Source organism: Palaemon carinicauda, chromosome 24 (assembly GCF_036898095.1).
Source record: "Palaemon carinicauda isolate YSFRI2023 chromosome 24, ASM3689809v2, whole genome shotgun sequence".
NCBI lineage: Eukaryota > Metazoa > Arthropoda > Malacostraca > Decapoda > Palaemonidae > Palaemon > Palaemon carinicauda.
Window position 1 is genome coordinate 107,861,996 of NC_090748.1, and position 15,000 is coordinate 107,876,995.

Here is a 15,000-nt window from a genome sequence, read left to right on the forward strand (position 1 = left end):
TTAGTTTTTCCCTCTATAGTTGAGTTGTTAAATCTTTTCTTCTTCCATAAGATGTTATCTCTTCATCGTTTAAGTAGTTTTCTGTCTCTATTTACGTTTTATAATGTTGTTTTTAGGTCCACCAACAAACTAAGCAGTATTTTATTATTTACAACAAACTAAGCAGTATTTTATTATTTTATAATGATGCAAACGTTGACTTTAGGTAAGACCAACAACACACTATGCCTTATTTACTTTTATACAATTGTCCAAACGTTGACTACTATATAGTCCACCAACACACCAAGAAGCATTTCTTCTTTTTCTTCCTTTTCTCCTTCTTCTTCCTCTTCTTCTTCCTCTTCTCCTTCTTCTTCTTCTTCCTCTTCTATTTCAGTAGTAGAACAAACAGTATTTCTTTTTTTTCACACTGGTTCAAACGTTTACTTTAGGTCTAAACGTAATGTCCAACCACACACCAAGCAGTATTTCCTACTCTTACAATGAAACGTTTAACAAGAAAAGATTCCTGCAACAAAGAATGATAAATATATATAAATAAAATCCAGTAAAAATTAAATAAAAAAACAAATTATTCTTTTATCTTTTCCGTTTAAAAACACCAAGAGTATTTTCTCATAAAGTTGACTTAAATGCCCTATCGTCAAGATTATGATTCCTCCATATATATATATATATATATATATATATATATATATATATATATATATACATATATATATATATATATATATATATATATATATATATATATATATATATATATATATACCTTATTTATATAAAACTATTTCTGATAACAATGAGATTACCAAACAATTCTTCTTCACCCAAAGGGTTAAGGACTGCCCTGTAAGGATAGAAGAGACTTTAGCTATGGTAAGCAGCTGTTCTAGGAGAAAGACACCCCAGAATCAAACCATTATTCTCTAGCCTTGGGTAGTGCCATAGCTATATATAATACTTCTTGACAATTTCTTCCATTATCTTCAAAATGAAAGTTCTTCATTGGCCATAGAATATAGAAATTGCTTCAGGGATTGCAAATCATATAACTATATCATACTTTTTTTTAAACCTCCACAACTATATATGAGATAGAAGTAAGCATATCAAATAAGATATTTTTCTATTTCTATTTTTTTATTTTCGTATTCATCACTCAGACGAAAATTAAATTGACCTACTTTTTATATCTATTCGTCGACGTGACAGGAATTTTTATTTTATTTATTTTTTTTTTTAAGAATATTGATTTTAAGTCATGTTACTCATATTTAACTTACGAAATTTGTGAATCAATATTAAAGTAGTCATCTCAATTTAAAGTGATTTTATATTCATTTTCAACATTTCTCATTTTATTCATGTAACTTTTTTCAAACTTTGTGATTTTTTATAACTTGTCTCTAACTTAGTAATTCTTAATTTGCTCTAACTTTGTGATTCTTATAATTCTTATTATAATTCTTACGTATTTTGTTACAAGTTAAGAATCTAGCAATATTATATCTTATGACAAAGTAAAAAAAAATCTTCACACATTTATATTTATTGCATATTTTTTGTAAGAGTAAAAAAAATGACGATGAATTATATTGATTTTCTAATTTACAAGTAATCTTTTTTTAGATTAAAAAAAAATTATGACGTTTATAAGTTATGAATATTTTCCTACTTGCAAAAATAAAAAGGCTTCACAAAACTTTATGTATATTACATACTTCATTATATATATATATATATATATATATATATATATATATATATATATATATATATATATATATATATATATATATATATATGTATAAATATACACACACATATATATATATATATAGGCCTATATATATGTATAAATATATATATAAGCCTATATATATACATATATATATGGGCCTATATATATATATATATATATATATATATATATATATATGTATGTATATATAGGCCTATATATATACATATATATATATGCATATATATATATATAGAGGCCTATATATATATGTATATGTATATATATATATATATATATATATATATATATATATATATATATATATATATAGAGGCCTATATATATATGTATATATATATATAGGCCTATATATATGTATATATATAGGCCTATATATATATACATATATATACATATATATATAGGCCTCTATATATATATATATATATATATATATATATATATATATATATTCCTACTTGCAAAACAAAAAAGACAAATGGAAAAACGACCTATCTTCATTTAAAAACAAAACACGAACACTGCAGCCATTGCCTGACCCTCCCTGGTCCTAACTTTGGTGAAGAGGATGCTTGGGCGCTGATCATATATATGGTCAGTCTCTAGGGCATTATCCTGCTTGATAGGGCAGGATATTATCCCTTGCCTCTGCCATTCACGAACGGCCTTTAAACTCATCCACATGATTTCAAATCAAGCATTTGATTATCACTTTACAGTTAAGTTAATAAATTATTAAATTATTCTCTAGCGCAGCGCTAGCTAGAAACATACTTAGACCAGCGCTAACGACAGAGATACTTTAGCGCACTCCCGAGGCGGACAGAGAAACGAACTAGACTAACTCTCCCCGCCTAAGTATAACTCCCCTCAGAACTACCTACCTCCGAGGGGGAGTGGGAGAGAGAGAGAGAGAGAGAGAGAGAGAGAGAGAGAGAGAGAGAGGGGAGAGAAGTATGATGTAAGCGTGTTTACGAGAAGGAGGTCAACCTTGTATCGCCCAGCAAAAGTCTTTCCTGGTTAAAGTGGGAATGCATTTTATGCCTTGTCTTGGAGGAATAGTTGGAACAGGTGTAGCATTCATTGGGAAGAATATGTTATTTTCAATGTTATTATTATTATTATTATTATTATTATTATTATTATTATATATATATATATATATATATATATATATATATATATATATATATATATATATAAAGTCTAAAGTCTAAGTCTATTATTATTATTATTATTATTATTATTATTATTATCAACAACCGAAAAGATTAACAAAAATAAATAAAACTTATTAAAAAAATTAAAATAACTTTAAAAAAACACCATTAGGCCTAAGTGTCCAAGAGCCTTGAATATTAAAAATCCTTATTTATATATCGTTGTATATTTAAAAAACAGAGGAACTTTAACCTTTTTCTCAAAATACCTCTTTAGCTGAATGATTTTCAAAATAAAAAATTACAAAGTTACGTCATATAACGTTTCATAAAAATTTCTACCCTGATTTAATGCAATGACATTTCTTATATCTCATACAAAGTATAGGTAGTAGGTTGGCTAGGGCACCAGCCACCCGTTAAGATACTACCACCAGAGAGTTATGGAGTCCTTTGACTAGCCAGACAGTACTACATTGGATCCTTCTCTCTGGTTACGGTTCACTTTTCCTTTGTCTACACATATACCGAATAGTCTGGAATATTCTCTACCAGATTATTCTCTGGTCTTATACACCTGACAACAATGAGATTACTAAATAATTCTTCTTCACCCAAGGGGTTAACTACTGCACTGTAATTGTTCAGTGGCCACTTTCCTCTTGGAAAGGGTAGAAGAGACTCTTTAGCTATGGTAAGCAGCTCTTCTAGGAGAAGGACACTCCAAAATCAAACCATTGTTCTCTAGTCTTGGGTAGTGCCATAGCCTCTGTATCATGGTCTTCCACTGTCTTCTGTTAAAGTTCTCTTGCTTGAAGGTACACTCGGGCACACTATTCTATCTAATTTCTCTTTCTCTTATTTTGTTAAAGTTTTTATGGTTTATATAGGAAATATTTGTTTTGGTGTTGTTGCTGTTTTTGAAAGATTTTATATTTCCTTGTTTCCTTTCCTCACTGAGCAATTTTCCCTGTTGGGACTTCCTGGGCTTATAGTATCCAGTTATTCCAACTAGGGTTGTAGCTTAGCAATTGATAATAATGATAATAATAATATAGGAAATATTTGTTTTGGTGTTGTCGCTGTTATTAAAATATTCAATTTTTTCCTTGTTTCCTTTCCTCACTGAGCTATTTCTCCCTGCTGGGCCCCCCTGGGCTTATAGCATCCAGTTATTCCAACTAGGGTAGCAGCTTAGTAAGTAATAATAATAATAATAATAATAATAATAATAATAATAATAATAATAATATAGGAAATATTTGTTTTGGTGTTGTTGCTGTTGTTAAAATATTTCTTTTTTTTTCCTTGCTTCCTTTCCTCACTGAGCTATTTTTCCCTGTTGGGGCCCCTTGGCTTATAGCATCCTGCTATTCCAACTATAGTCCATTTCTTTTATCTAGTCAGATTTGCACCTACTCGCAGCGGTGGCCTTTTAGCTCGGAAAAGTTTCCTGATCGCTGATTGGTTAGAATTATCTCGTCCAATCAATCAGCGATCAGGAAACTTTTCCGAGCTAAAAGGGCACCACTGCGAGTCGGTGCCAATCTGCATCGCTAAAAGAAATTGACTATAGGGTAGCAGCTTAGTAAGTGATAATAATAATAATAATAATAATAATAATAATAATGCATAACTTAAATCTCAACCATAACACTGTTCACATACAAAGTATACTCAAGTACCAAAGGGAGAAATATAACCGAGGAAGTATCAACCTTGAGATGAAGGGGCATTAATGATTAGGGAGGATATGTGTCCTTATGTAACCAGCCACTCGAACGAATTCTTCTTTTACCGTCCGCTATTGGCAAATGCCTTCCTCGAATATCCAACAGATTATGTAAATTGAAGACAAAGCCCTCAGAAGAATAATTAACCATTAAATAACAGGACAGGATTAGAAATGAAACTATAAGAGAGATTACTCGAGAGCCATATGTGGACGAGATCATCGTGAAGGCTTAATGGAGATGGTTTGGACATGCTCTTCGCACTCACCAGGAGAGATTAGTTCGCTAAACGTTCAGCTTGGCTCCACAAGGCACCAGAAGAGTTGGAAGACCCAGGCCTACATGGCTGAGGGCTATGAAGCGCGAAGTAGGAGATGATGAATGGAAAAGTATTGATTTAAAAGCTCAAAATAGAGACGACTGGTAAAATCTAACCGAGGCCTTTTGCGTCAATAGGCGTGAGAGATGATGATAATGATATATATATATATATATATATATATATATATATATATATATATTTATAAATATATATATACATATATATATTTATATATATTTACACATATATATATATATATATATATATATATATATAGCCTATATATATACATACATATATATATATATATATATATATATATATATATATGCATATATATACATATTTATATATATTTACACACACACACACACACACACATATATATATATATATATATATATGTATATATATATATATATATATATATATATATATATATATATATATCGCCAGACATTTGGTCTCTATATTATAATATATTATGTATATATGTAGGCTATATGTGTGTGCATTTATATAAAATAATATCAGTTTTTATTTTTTTTTAAAAGTATAGATACTAAAGCACAGAACAGTACGAGTTCATTTTTTTTTTTTTATTCATTAAGCCTTTATCGATCCATAAGCTTAGATTAAAAATGCATTATCTAAAAGGTTATGAAGCAATCAGGCGAAAACTTGAGGTTATAAGAAAGGGGCTTACCAGTCTGGAGATGACCGTGGTAAAGAGAGAGAGAGAGAGAGAGAGAGAGAGAGAGAGAGAGAGAGAGAGAGAGAGAGAGAGAGAGATTTTAACGGACTCTTAGTTTCACTTATTACTTATTAGAATATATAAATTCTAGACCTATTAATTTTTCTGTTTCTAGAATTTTAACTTTTTTAAGGAATTCTCGTATTATTGATAGAATCTAAATTTTTACCTAAGATTTTTTACCAATTCATTTTGAATTACATAGATTTAATATCTAGTTAATTATTCTTATCACTCAGATTTCATATATATATATATATATATATATATATATATATATATATATATATATATATATATATATATATATATATATATATATATATATATATATATATATATATATATTCATCAATCTATTCACCCATATTTAGAATATTTAAAGATAATAAGTATATACTGTATATACATATATATAATTATTTTTTTTTCATTTATTTATTTATTTTTTCCTTATCGATTGAATTTTGATAATCTTATAATTTTTTATATCCCGATTTTTTTTTTCGGGCCAGCCCTGTGAGAGTCAAGCTTGACTCATTGGGCTGGTAAAACTCCTTCTTTTAATAATAATAAAAATAATAGACCTATTTCTTAACGGAGATTTATAGTGAGGAATTATCATGGATATATGTAATGAAAAAAGGTAAAATAAGTAAATAATGAATAAGATATAAGAAGAAGGATAATTTAACATCGTAAAGAATGATCAAAAACTAAAATTACACTGATCAGAAGAGAAACATTTTGAAAAGATTCCACTGCACAGAATTAAAAAGTCGAAAGTCCAAAATACAGTACAAATTTTGGTCTATTTTTCTTTATTAAATCAATCTTTGGGTCTCTTTTTTCGAAATAACCAAAGCTTTTTATATAAAATGGAATGAAGATCATATAAAATAATCCATATTGCCTAGACAAGAAAGAATTAGTTTAGAAGTCTTCTATAACAAACGATGGTATAGCTTTGAATACAAGTCTCAGTAGGCCTAATGAGTCCAATCACATTGTTTCTTATCTCAAATATACAAACTAATTCTTCTGGTCAGCTAATTTATATTTCGGTTTATCTAATTTTTTTATTTAATATATTCTTGTAGTCATTATATTCAAAATATATTCACGAATTTAAGGGAAAAGAAAAAGATTGTTTACGATGGTCATAGCTTCTTATACCTGATTTGGTTGGTTGATTATCTGTCATCTGGCATCCTGACATTTGTACCTGGATATTAGTAGAATGCAGTAGGTCGCCGCCAATGTAAATTAAACTTACTGAGAACCAGAATATCAGTTTCTTACGAATGTACTAATGTAATAAAAGTATTATTTATCATAAGCATCGAATTCTTCTTCACCCAAGGGGTTAACTACTGCACTGTAGTTGTTCAGTGGCTACTTTCCTCTTGGTAAAGGTTGAAGAGACTCTTTAGCTATGATAAGCAGCTCTTCTAGGAGAAGGACACTCCAAAATCAAACCATTGTTCTCTAGTCTTGGGTAGTACCATAGCCTCTGTACCATGGTCTTACACTGCCTTGGGTTAGAGTTCTCTTGCTTGAGGGTACACTTGGGCACACTTTTCTATCTAGTTTCTCTTCCTCTTGTTCTGTTAAAGTTTTTATAGTTTAAATAGGAAATATTTATTTTAATATTGTTACTATTCCTAAAATGTTCTATTTTTCCTTATTTCCTTATTTCCTTTCCTCACTGGGCTATTTTCCCTGTTGGGGCCCCTGGGCTTATAGCATCCTGCTTTTCCAACTAGGGTTGTAGCTTAGCATTTAATAATAATAATAATAATAATAATGATGATGGATAAATAACACTGACACCGTAAGATGAGACATCATACGCTCTTGATAAAACTCTCTACTTTTGGGAATCAGGAAAATCATCAAGAAATTCATGTTTATTAATACAACTACATCAAAATAACAGGAGTAATTTCATCCAGCAAATGGAAAAAAAAGCTCTAGGCTATAGAAAACCAGTCATGGTTGCCAGAAATAAACAGAAAGAGGAAATAATGATAAAATTAGAGCTGTAGTATGGCAAGATGATGGAAGCACCCCTACTGGATAAAGTTGCTAGAATTTCCACCTCGCAATTTTCTGAGGTTGAACAGATCCTCTCGGTGGATAAATCATTATCCTTCCATGTTTCCTGTGGTGAAAAAAAGGGGAAAAAAAGAGGAAAAATAAAATATTTTACCAATGTAGTCCTTATATTAGGTAAATTAGAAAATATGTATTTGAAAAACTACTCTAAATCATTATCCTTCCATGTTTCCTGTGGGGAAAAAAAGAGGAAAAATAAAATATTTTACCAATGTAGTCCTTATATTAGGTAATTTAGAAAATATGTATTTGAAAAACTATGCTAAACACTATGTAGGTATTGTGAAAACTGAGGTTTAAGGTTTAACTCGATAATCTAATATAACTAAATCTTTATCATTATCCTTCCATGTTTCCTGTGAAGAAAAAAGAGGAAAAATAAAATATTTTACTAAAATAGTCCTTATATTAGGTATTTTAGAAAATATGTATTTGAAAAACTACTCTAAACACTATGTAGGTATTGTGAAAACTGAGGTTTAAGGTTTAACTCGATAATCTAATATAACTAAATCTTTAAGAGGTTCAGAACATACATTTAGACAAATGTATGTAAACATAGATTTGCATATCCAATATAGTCCTTAGATTAGATATTTTAGAATATATATGTTTGAAAAACAACGCTAAACACTATGCTAAATACGTAAATATTATGAAAACAGGTTTAACCTAACAAAATCTAACTCTATTAGTTCTAAGAACTAACTTTTAGACAAATATATGTAAACATCTATTTGTATATCCAATATAGTCCTTAGATTAGCTATTTTAGAAAATATATATTTGAAAAAACTACGCTAAACCCCATGTAAATACGTAAATATTATGAAAACAGGTTTAACCGTTGATCTAAATATAACTATGAGTTTTAAGAACTTACTTTTAGACAAATATATTTAAACATCGATTTGTATATCAAATATAATCCTTAAATTAGCTATTTTAGAAAATAAATATTCGAAAAACTACGCTAAACACCATGTAAATATTAGGAAAACTGAGGATTAATTTTTAAACAAAATCTAACTCTATTAGTTTTAAGAACTCGAGTTTAGACAAATATTTCCAAACATTCAATACCTTTTTTTCATTTACATTATTATATGGACTATATATAGGCGTGTTGACACGTCGAACGGTTTGTCGAACGCAGTTCGACAGACAAGTGTTTGAAGTAATGTTCGCAGTTCGACAGACAATTGTTTGAAATGACGTTCGAACGGTTCGAAAAAAGTCTGTTCTCGCCTGACTTTTTGTGGACGGGTCTTCACTGTCCACAAACCTTATGGCCGGGAGCACACTAGCGACTCTGTGGCGCCACAAAGCCACAACATCGTGTGGCGGGGATGTGGTCTCCCAAAGGTTTCCATTGTTTTCAAGTTTTGGCTCTCTGTCGCTCATCCCCGCCACAGGCGTGGCGTGGCTTTGAAAACAATGGAAACCTATGGGAGACCACATCCCCGCCACACGATGCTGTGGCTTTGTGGCGCCACAGAGTCGCTAGTGTGCTCCCGGCCTATGGCTGACTCCACCTCCTCGAACCGTTCGGCCGTGTCAACCCCGCTTAATATACCTTAATTAAGTCGGCTGCTTTCTCGGCCAAGACTATAACAGCGGAATTTGGAGAACCGGAGATGGACGAAGGCATGGCTGATGCATCGACTACTCGGAGTCTAGATGTTCCGTAAACCCTGGAAGGAGACAGCAAATCTATTATTATTATTATTATTATTATTATTAGCTAAGCTACAACCTTAGTTGGAAAAGCAGGATGTTATAAGCCCAAGGGTTCTAACGGAAAATAGCCCAGTGTGGAGATAAACTCTGTTTTTTATTATTATTATTATTATTATTATTATTATTATTATCATTATTATTATTATTATTACTAGCTAAGCTATAACCTCAGTAGGAAAAGCAGGATGTTATAAGCCCAAGGGTTCCAACAGGGAAAATAGCCCAGTGTGGAGATAAAATCTGTTTTTATTATTATTATTATTATTATTATTATTATTATTATTATTATTATTAGCTAAGCTATAACCTTAGTAGGAAAAGCAGGATGTTATAAGCCCAAGGGTTCCAGCAGGGAAAATAGTCCAGTGTGGAGATAAACTCTGTTTATTATTATTATTATTATTATTATTATTATTATTATTATTATTATTATTATTACTAGCTAAGCCATAACCTTAGTAGGAAAAGCAGGATGTTATAAGCCCAAGGGTTCCAACAGGGAAAATAGCCCAGTGTGGAGATAAAATCTGTTTTTATTATTATTATTATTATTATTATTATTATTATTATTATTATTATTATTATTAGCTAAGCTACAACCTTAGTTGGAAAAGCAGGATGCTATAAGCCCAAGGGCTCCAACTGGGAAAATAGTCCAGTGTGGAGATAAAATCTGCTTTTATAATAATAATAATAATAATAATAATAATAATAATAATAATACTTATTATTATTATTATTATTATTATTATTATTAGCTAAGCTACAACCTTAGTTGGAAAAGCAGGATGCTATAGGCCCAAGGGCTCCAACTGGGAAAATAGCCCAGAGTGGAGATAAAATCTGCTTTTATTATTATTATTATTATTATTATTATTATTATTATCATTTTGAAAAGCAAGATGTTATAATCCCAAGGATTCCAACAGGGAAAATAGCCCAAGGAGGAAAGAAAATAAGGAAATAGATAAAATATATGTGAAGAAATAGTGATTAATGATATAAAATATCTTATGATCAGTAACAACGTTAATTAAGATAAAGACTTATATCAACCTGTTCAACATAAAAAACATTAAAACATTTAGGCTTACATTAAGTTTGAATACCTGAAGTTCCAACTATTACATAGCCTATACACAGATTTAGTAAATCTCATTTTAACATACTTTCATATTCCATAGAATCAGCAACTATTAATCACAATAAAACCATGTATCATAAATTAATAGGCCTACCTTTACATAGCCTATACATAGATTTGGTAAGTCTCATTTTATCATACTTTTATATTCCATAGAATCAGCAACTATTAATCAAATAAAAACCTATGTATTATAAATTAGTAGGCCTACCTTTACATAGCCTATACATACTGTAGATTTAGTAAGTCTCATTTTAAAATACTTTCATATTCCATAGAATCAGCAACTATTAATCACAATAAAACCATGTATCATAAATCAGTAGGCCTACCTTAACTCAGGATCCACCACAGCCATCGGATCTCCAGGTGGCCCTATTTTAGCCGTCCCAACTGGATTGTGGCTAGTCACAGCCGATAGCCGTATGACACAGGACACGTACTCGTTATAAAGTGACTTGTGGTCATCAGCAGTTTCGGCATTTGTCTTCATGCATTCCGAGTATCTTGGAAGGTGTAAAGTAGCTCCGATTTTCTGAAAAGCCTTTGTCCTTGATAGTCGAATGGCTAGTTTGAATGCTGGGGGATAATACAAATGTTCTTTATTAGAAAGTAGGCCTAGGTGATTATAAGGGAGTCACTTCATATCTTCTAAAAGTGAGGATAATAATTGGCTAACAGGAATGCTGGGGAATAATACAAATGTTCTTTATTACAAAGTAGGCCTAGGTGATTATAAGGGAGTCACTTCATATCTTCTAGAAGTGGGGATAATTATTGGCTATTTTAAATGTTGGGAACAAGACAAATGTTCTTTCTTAGAGAGTAGGCCTAGGTGATTATTAGGGAGTCACTTCACATCTTCTAGAAGTGAGGATAATAATTGGCTAACTTGAATGCTGGGGAATAATCCATATATTCTTTATTTAGAAAGTAGGCCTAGGTGATTATTAGGGAGTCACTTCACATCTTCTAGAAGTGGGGATAATCATTGGTTAACTTGAATGCTGGGGAATAATACATATATTCTTTATTAGAAAGTAAGCCTAGGTGATTATTAGGGAGTCACTTCACATCTTCTAGAAGTGGGGATAATCATTGGTTAACTTGAATGCTGGGGAATAATACATATATTCTTTATTAGAAAGTAAGCCTAGGTGATTATTAGGGAGTCACTTCACATCTTCTAGAAGTGGGGTTAATTATTGGCTAACTTGAATGTTAGGAGCAATGCAAATTTTCTTTATTTTAGCAAGTAGGCCTAGGTGATTATATGGGAGTCACTTCATATCTTCTAGATGTGGGGATAATTATTGGCTATTTTAAATGTTGGGAACAAGACAAATGTTCTTTATTAGCAAGTAGGCCTAGGTGATTATTAGGGAGTCACTTCATATCTTCTAGAAGTGGGGTTAATTATTGGCTATTTCAAATGTTGGGAACAAGACAAATGTTCTTTATTTTAGCAAGTAGGCCTAGGTGATTATAAGGGAGTCACTTCATATCTTCTAGAAATGGGGATAATTATTGTCTAACTTGAATGCTGGGGACAATGTAAATATTTTCTATTCAGAAAGTAGACCTAGGTAATTATAAGGGAGTCACTTCATATCTTCTAGAAGTGGGGTTAATTATTGGCTAACTTGAATGTTGGGAGCAATGTAAATGTTCTTTATTTTAGCAAGTAGGCCTAGGTGATTATATGGGAGTCACTTCATATCTTCTAGAAATGGGGATAATTATTGTCTAACTTGATTGCTGGGAACAATGTAAATATTTTCTATTCAAAAAGTAGGCCTAGGTAATTATAAGGGAGTCACTTCATATCTTCTAGATGTGGGGATAATTATTGGCTAACTTTAAAGTTAGAAACAAGACAAATGTTCTTTATTTAGAAAGTAGGCCTAGGTAATTATAAGGGAGTTACTTCATATCTTCTAGAAGTGAGGATAATAATTGGCTAACAGGAATGCTGGGGAATAATACATATATTCTTTATTTAGAAAGTAGGCCTAGGTAATTATAAGGGAGTCACTTCATATCTTCTAGAAGTGGGGATAATTGTTGTCTAACTTGAATGTTGGGGAATAATACAAATGTTCTTTAATAGAAAGTAGGCCTAGGTGACTATAAGGGAATCACTTCATATCTTCTAAAAGTGGGGATAATTATTGGCTATTTTAAAAGTTGGGAACAAGACAAATGTTCTTTATTAGAAAGTAGGCCTAGGTGATTATAAGGGTGTCACTTCACATCTTCTGGAAGTGGGGATAATCATTGGCTAACTTGAATGTTGGGAGCAATGCAAATGTTCTTTATTTTAGCAAGTAGGCCTAGGTGATTATATGGGAGTCACTTCATATCTTCTAGAAATGGGGATAATTATTGTCTAACTTGAATGCTGGGAACAATGTAAATATTTTCTATTCAGAAAGTAGGCTTAGGTAATTATAAGGGAGTCACTTCATATCTTCTAAAAGTGGGGATAATTATTGGCTATTTTAAATGTTAGGAACAAGACAAATTTTCTTTATTTAGAAAGTAGGCCTAGGTGATTATAAGGGAGTCACTTCACATCTTCTAGAAGTGGGGTTAATTATTGGCTAACTTGAATGTTAGGAGCAATGCAAATGTTCTTTATTTTAGCAAGTAGGCCTAGGTGATTATTTGGGATTCACTTCACATCTTCTAGAAGTGAGGATAATAATTGTCTAACTTGAATGCTGGGAACAAGACAAATATTCTTTAATTTAGAAGGTATATGCCTAGATAATTATCAGGAGTCATATCATATTTTCTCTAAAAGTGTGGTTAATTAGAATATTTCAAACATCATATCTTTTAGAAGTGAGGGTAGTTAGCATATTTCAACCATCATATCTTTTAGAAATGTGGCTAATTAGCATATTTCAACCATCATATCTTTTAGAAGTGAGGTTAATTAGCATATTTCAAGTATGGTTAGCATATCTTACTCTTCACTACTTTAGAAAATCGATAATTATCAATGGAGTCAAATCAGATCTTCTAAAAGTGAGAATAATTAACTTATCTGGTAAACTTCTTTACTTTAGAAAGTAGATAATTATCAATGGATTTAAATCCCATCTTCTTGAGGTTAATTGGCTTACCTAAAAAACATTTAGATCCAGACAGTATTTTATACATATAACATCCAAGTCAGAAAAAAAGAGAGATTAGTTCACCAAACGTTCAGCTGGGATCCACAAGGCACTAGACGAGTTGGAAGACCCAGGCCTACATGGATGAGGACTATGCAGTGCGAAGTAGATGATGAATGGAGAAATATTGAATTAAAACCTCAAGATAGAGACGACTGGCAAAATCTAACTGAAGCCCTTTGCGCCAATAGACGTAGGAGATGATGATGAATATCCGAGTGTTTTAGATGTTCTAAGATCTCATATTCACATTATTATTATTATTATTATTATTATTACTTGCTGAGCTACAGCCCTAGTTGGAAAAGCAAGATGCTATAAGCCCAGGGGCCCCAACAGGGAAAATAGCTCAGTGAGGAAAGGAAACAAGAAAAAATAATATACATCAGCCTACATTCGACTCTGGCGACTTCCATCGCCTGAATATACATTACGCCATTTAATTTCCTACGTAAACCGAATGAACCACTCACCATATTTCATGCACTGTATATCATACGGATGATCGAGATAGTTAGGATCAATTCCCGGAGGATGTAGAGGATCCCTGGAAACCATCCGGACGATACCCCGGCTCTTCGGGTGAAGGCAGGACGCCATGAAGGCGAAGCCCTCCGAACTGTGGTTGCTCATTTGGGGGAATGCGGCGTCGAAGTACTGCGGGTCAATATTTATGAGTTTGTTTATTTTAAGAATTTAGTGATACATTTTAATCATAATACTATTCTTAAGTAAGTCAATTCTATTTCACATAATCCACATTTTTATTTGATAGGTGAGCTTAAAACTGTTTGTGCAATGAAGGGGCTTACTGCATATATATATATATATATATATATATATATATATATATATATATATATATAAACCATACGTATATATATATATATATATATATATAAACTATATACATATATGTATATGTATATAGTTTATATATATATATATATATATATATATATATATATACACATATATAGAAACCATATATATATATATATATATACATATATACATATATATATATATATAAACTATATGTATATATATATATATATATATATACATATATATAC

The 15,000-nt window shown here is 30.9% G+C and overlaps 2 protein-coding genes and 1 long non-coding RNA gene across 3 annotated transcripts in view; 1 reads left to right on the forward strand and 2 right to left on the reverse strand.

Annotated features, from left to right (window-relative positions):
* LOC137617952 (uncharacterized) overlaps positions 1 to 2,618 on the reverse strand; it is a 6,130-nt gene extending 3,512 nt beyond the window's left edge. The window contains exons 1-2 of the long non-coding RNA XR_011039708.1: positions 2,546 to 2,618; positions 1 to 511 (exon numbers count right to left, since the gene is read on the reverse strand). The exon at positions 1 to 511 is cut by the window's left edge and continues 70 nt beyond it. This is a non-coding gene — a long non-coding RNA (uncharacterized lncRNA). The remainder of the gene's footprint in view (positions 512 to 2,545) is intronic.
* LOC137617955 (neither inactivation nor afterpotential protein G-like) overlaps positions 1 to 15,000 on the forward strand; it is a 193,188-nt gene that overhangs the window by 24,770 nt on the left and 153,418 nt on the right. The gene's annotated exons all lie outside the window — the stretch shown is intronic.
* Positions 7,676 to 15,000, reverse strand: part of LOC137617953 (L-sorbose 1-dehydrogenase-like) — a 24,856-nt gene continuing 17,531 nt past the window's right edge. The window contains exons 9-12 of the mRNA XM_068347888.1: positions 14,398 to 14,581; positions 11,075 to 11,321; positions 9,435 to 9,552; positions 7,676 to 7,904 (exon numbers count right to left, since the gene is read on the reverse strand). Of these exons, the coding sequence (XP_068203989.1) occupies positions 7,719 to 7,904; positions 9,435 to 9,552; positions 11,075 to 11,321; positions 14,398 to 14,581 (735 nt within the window). The 3' untranslated portion in view covers positions 7,676 to 7,718. The remainder of the gene's footprint in view (positions 7,905 to 9,434; positions 9,553 to 11,074; positions 11,322 to 14,397; positions 14,582 to 15,000) is intronic.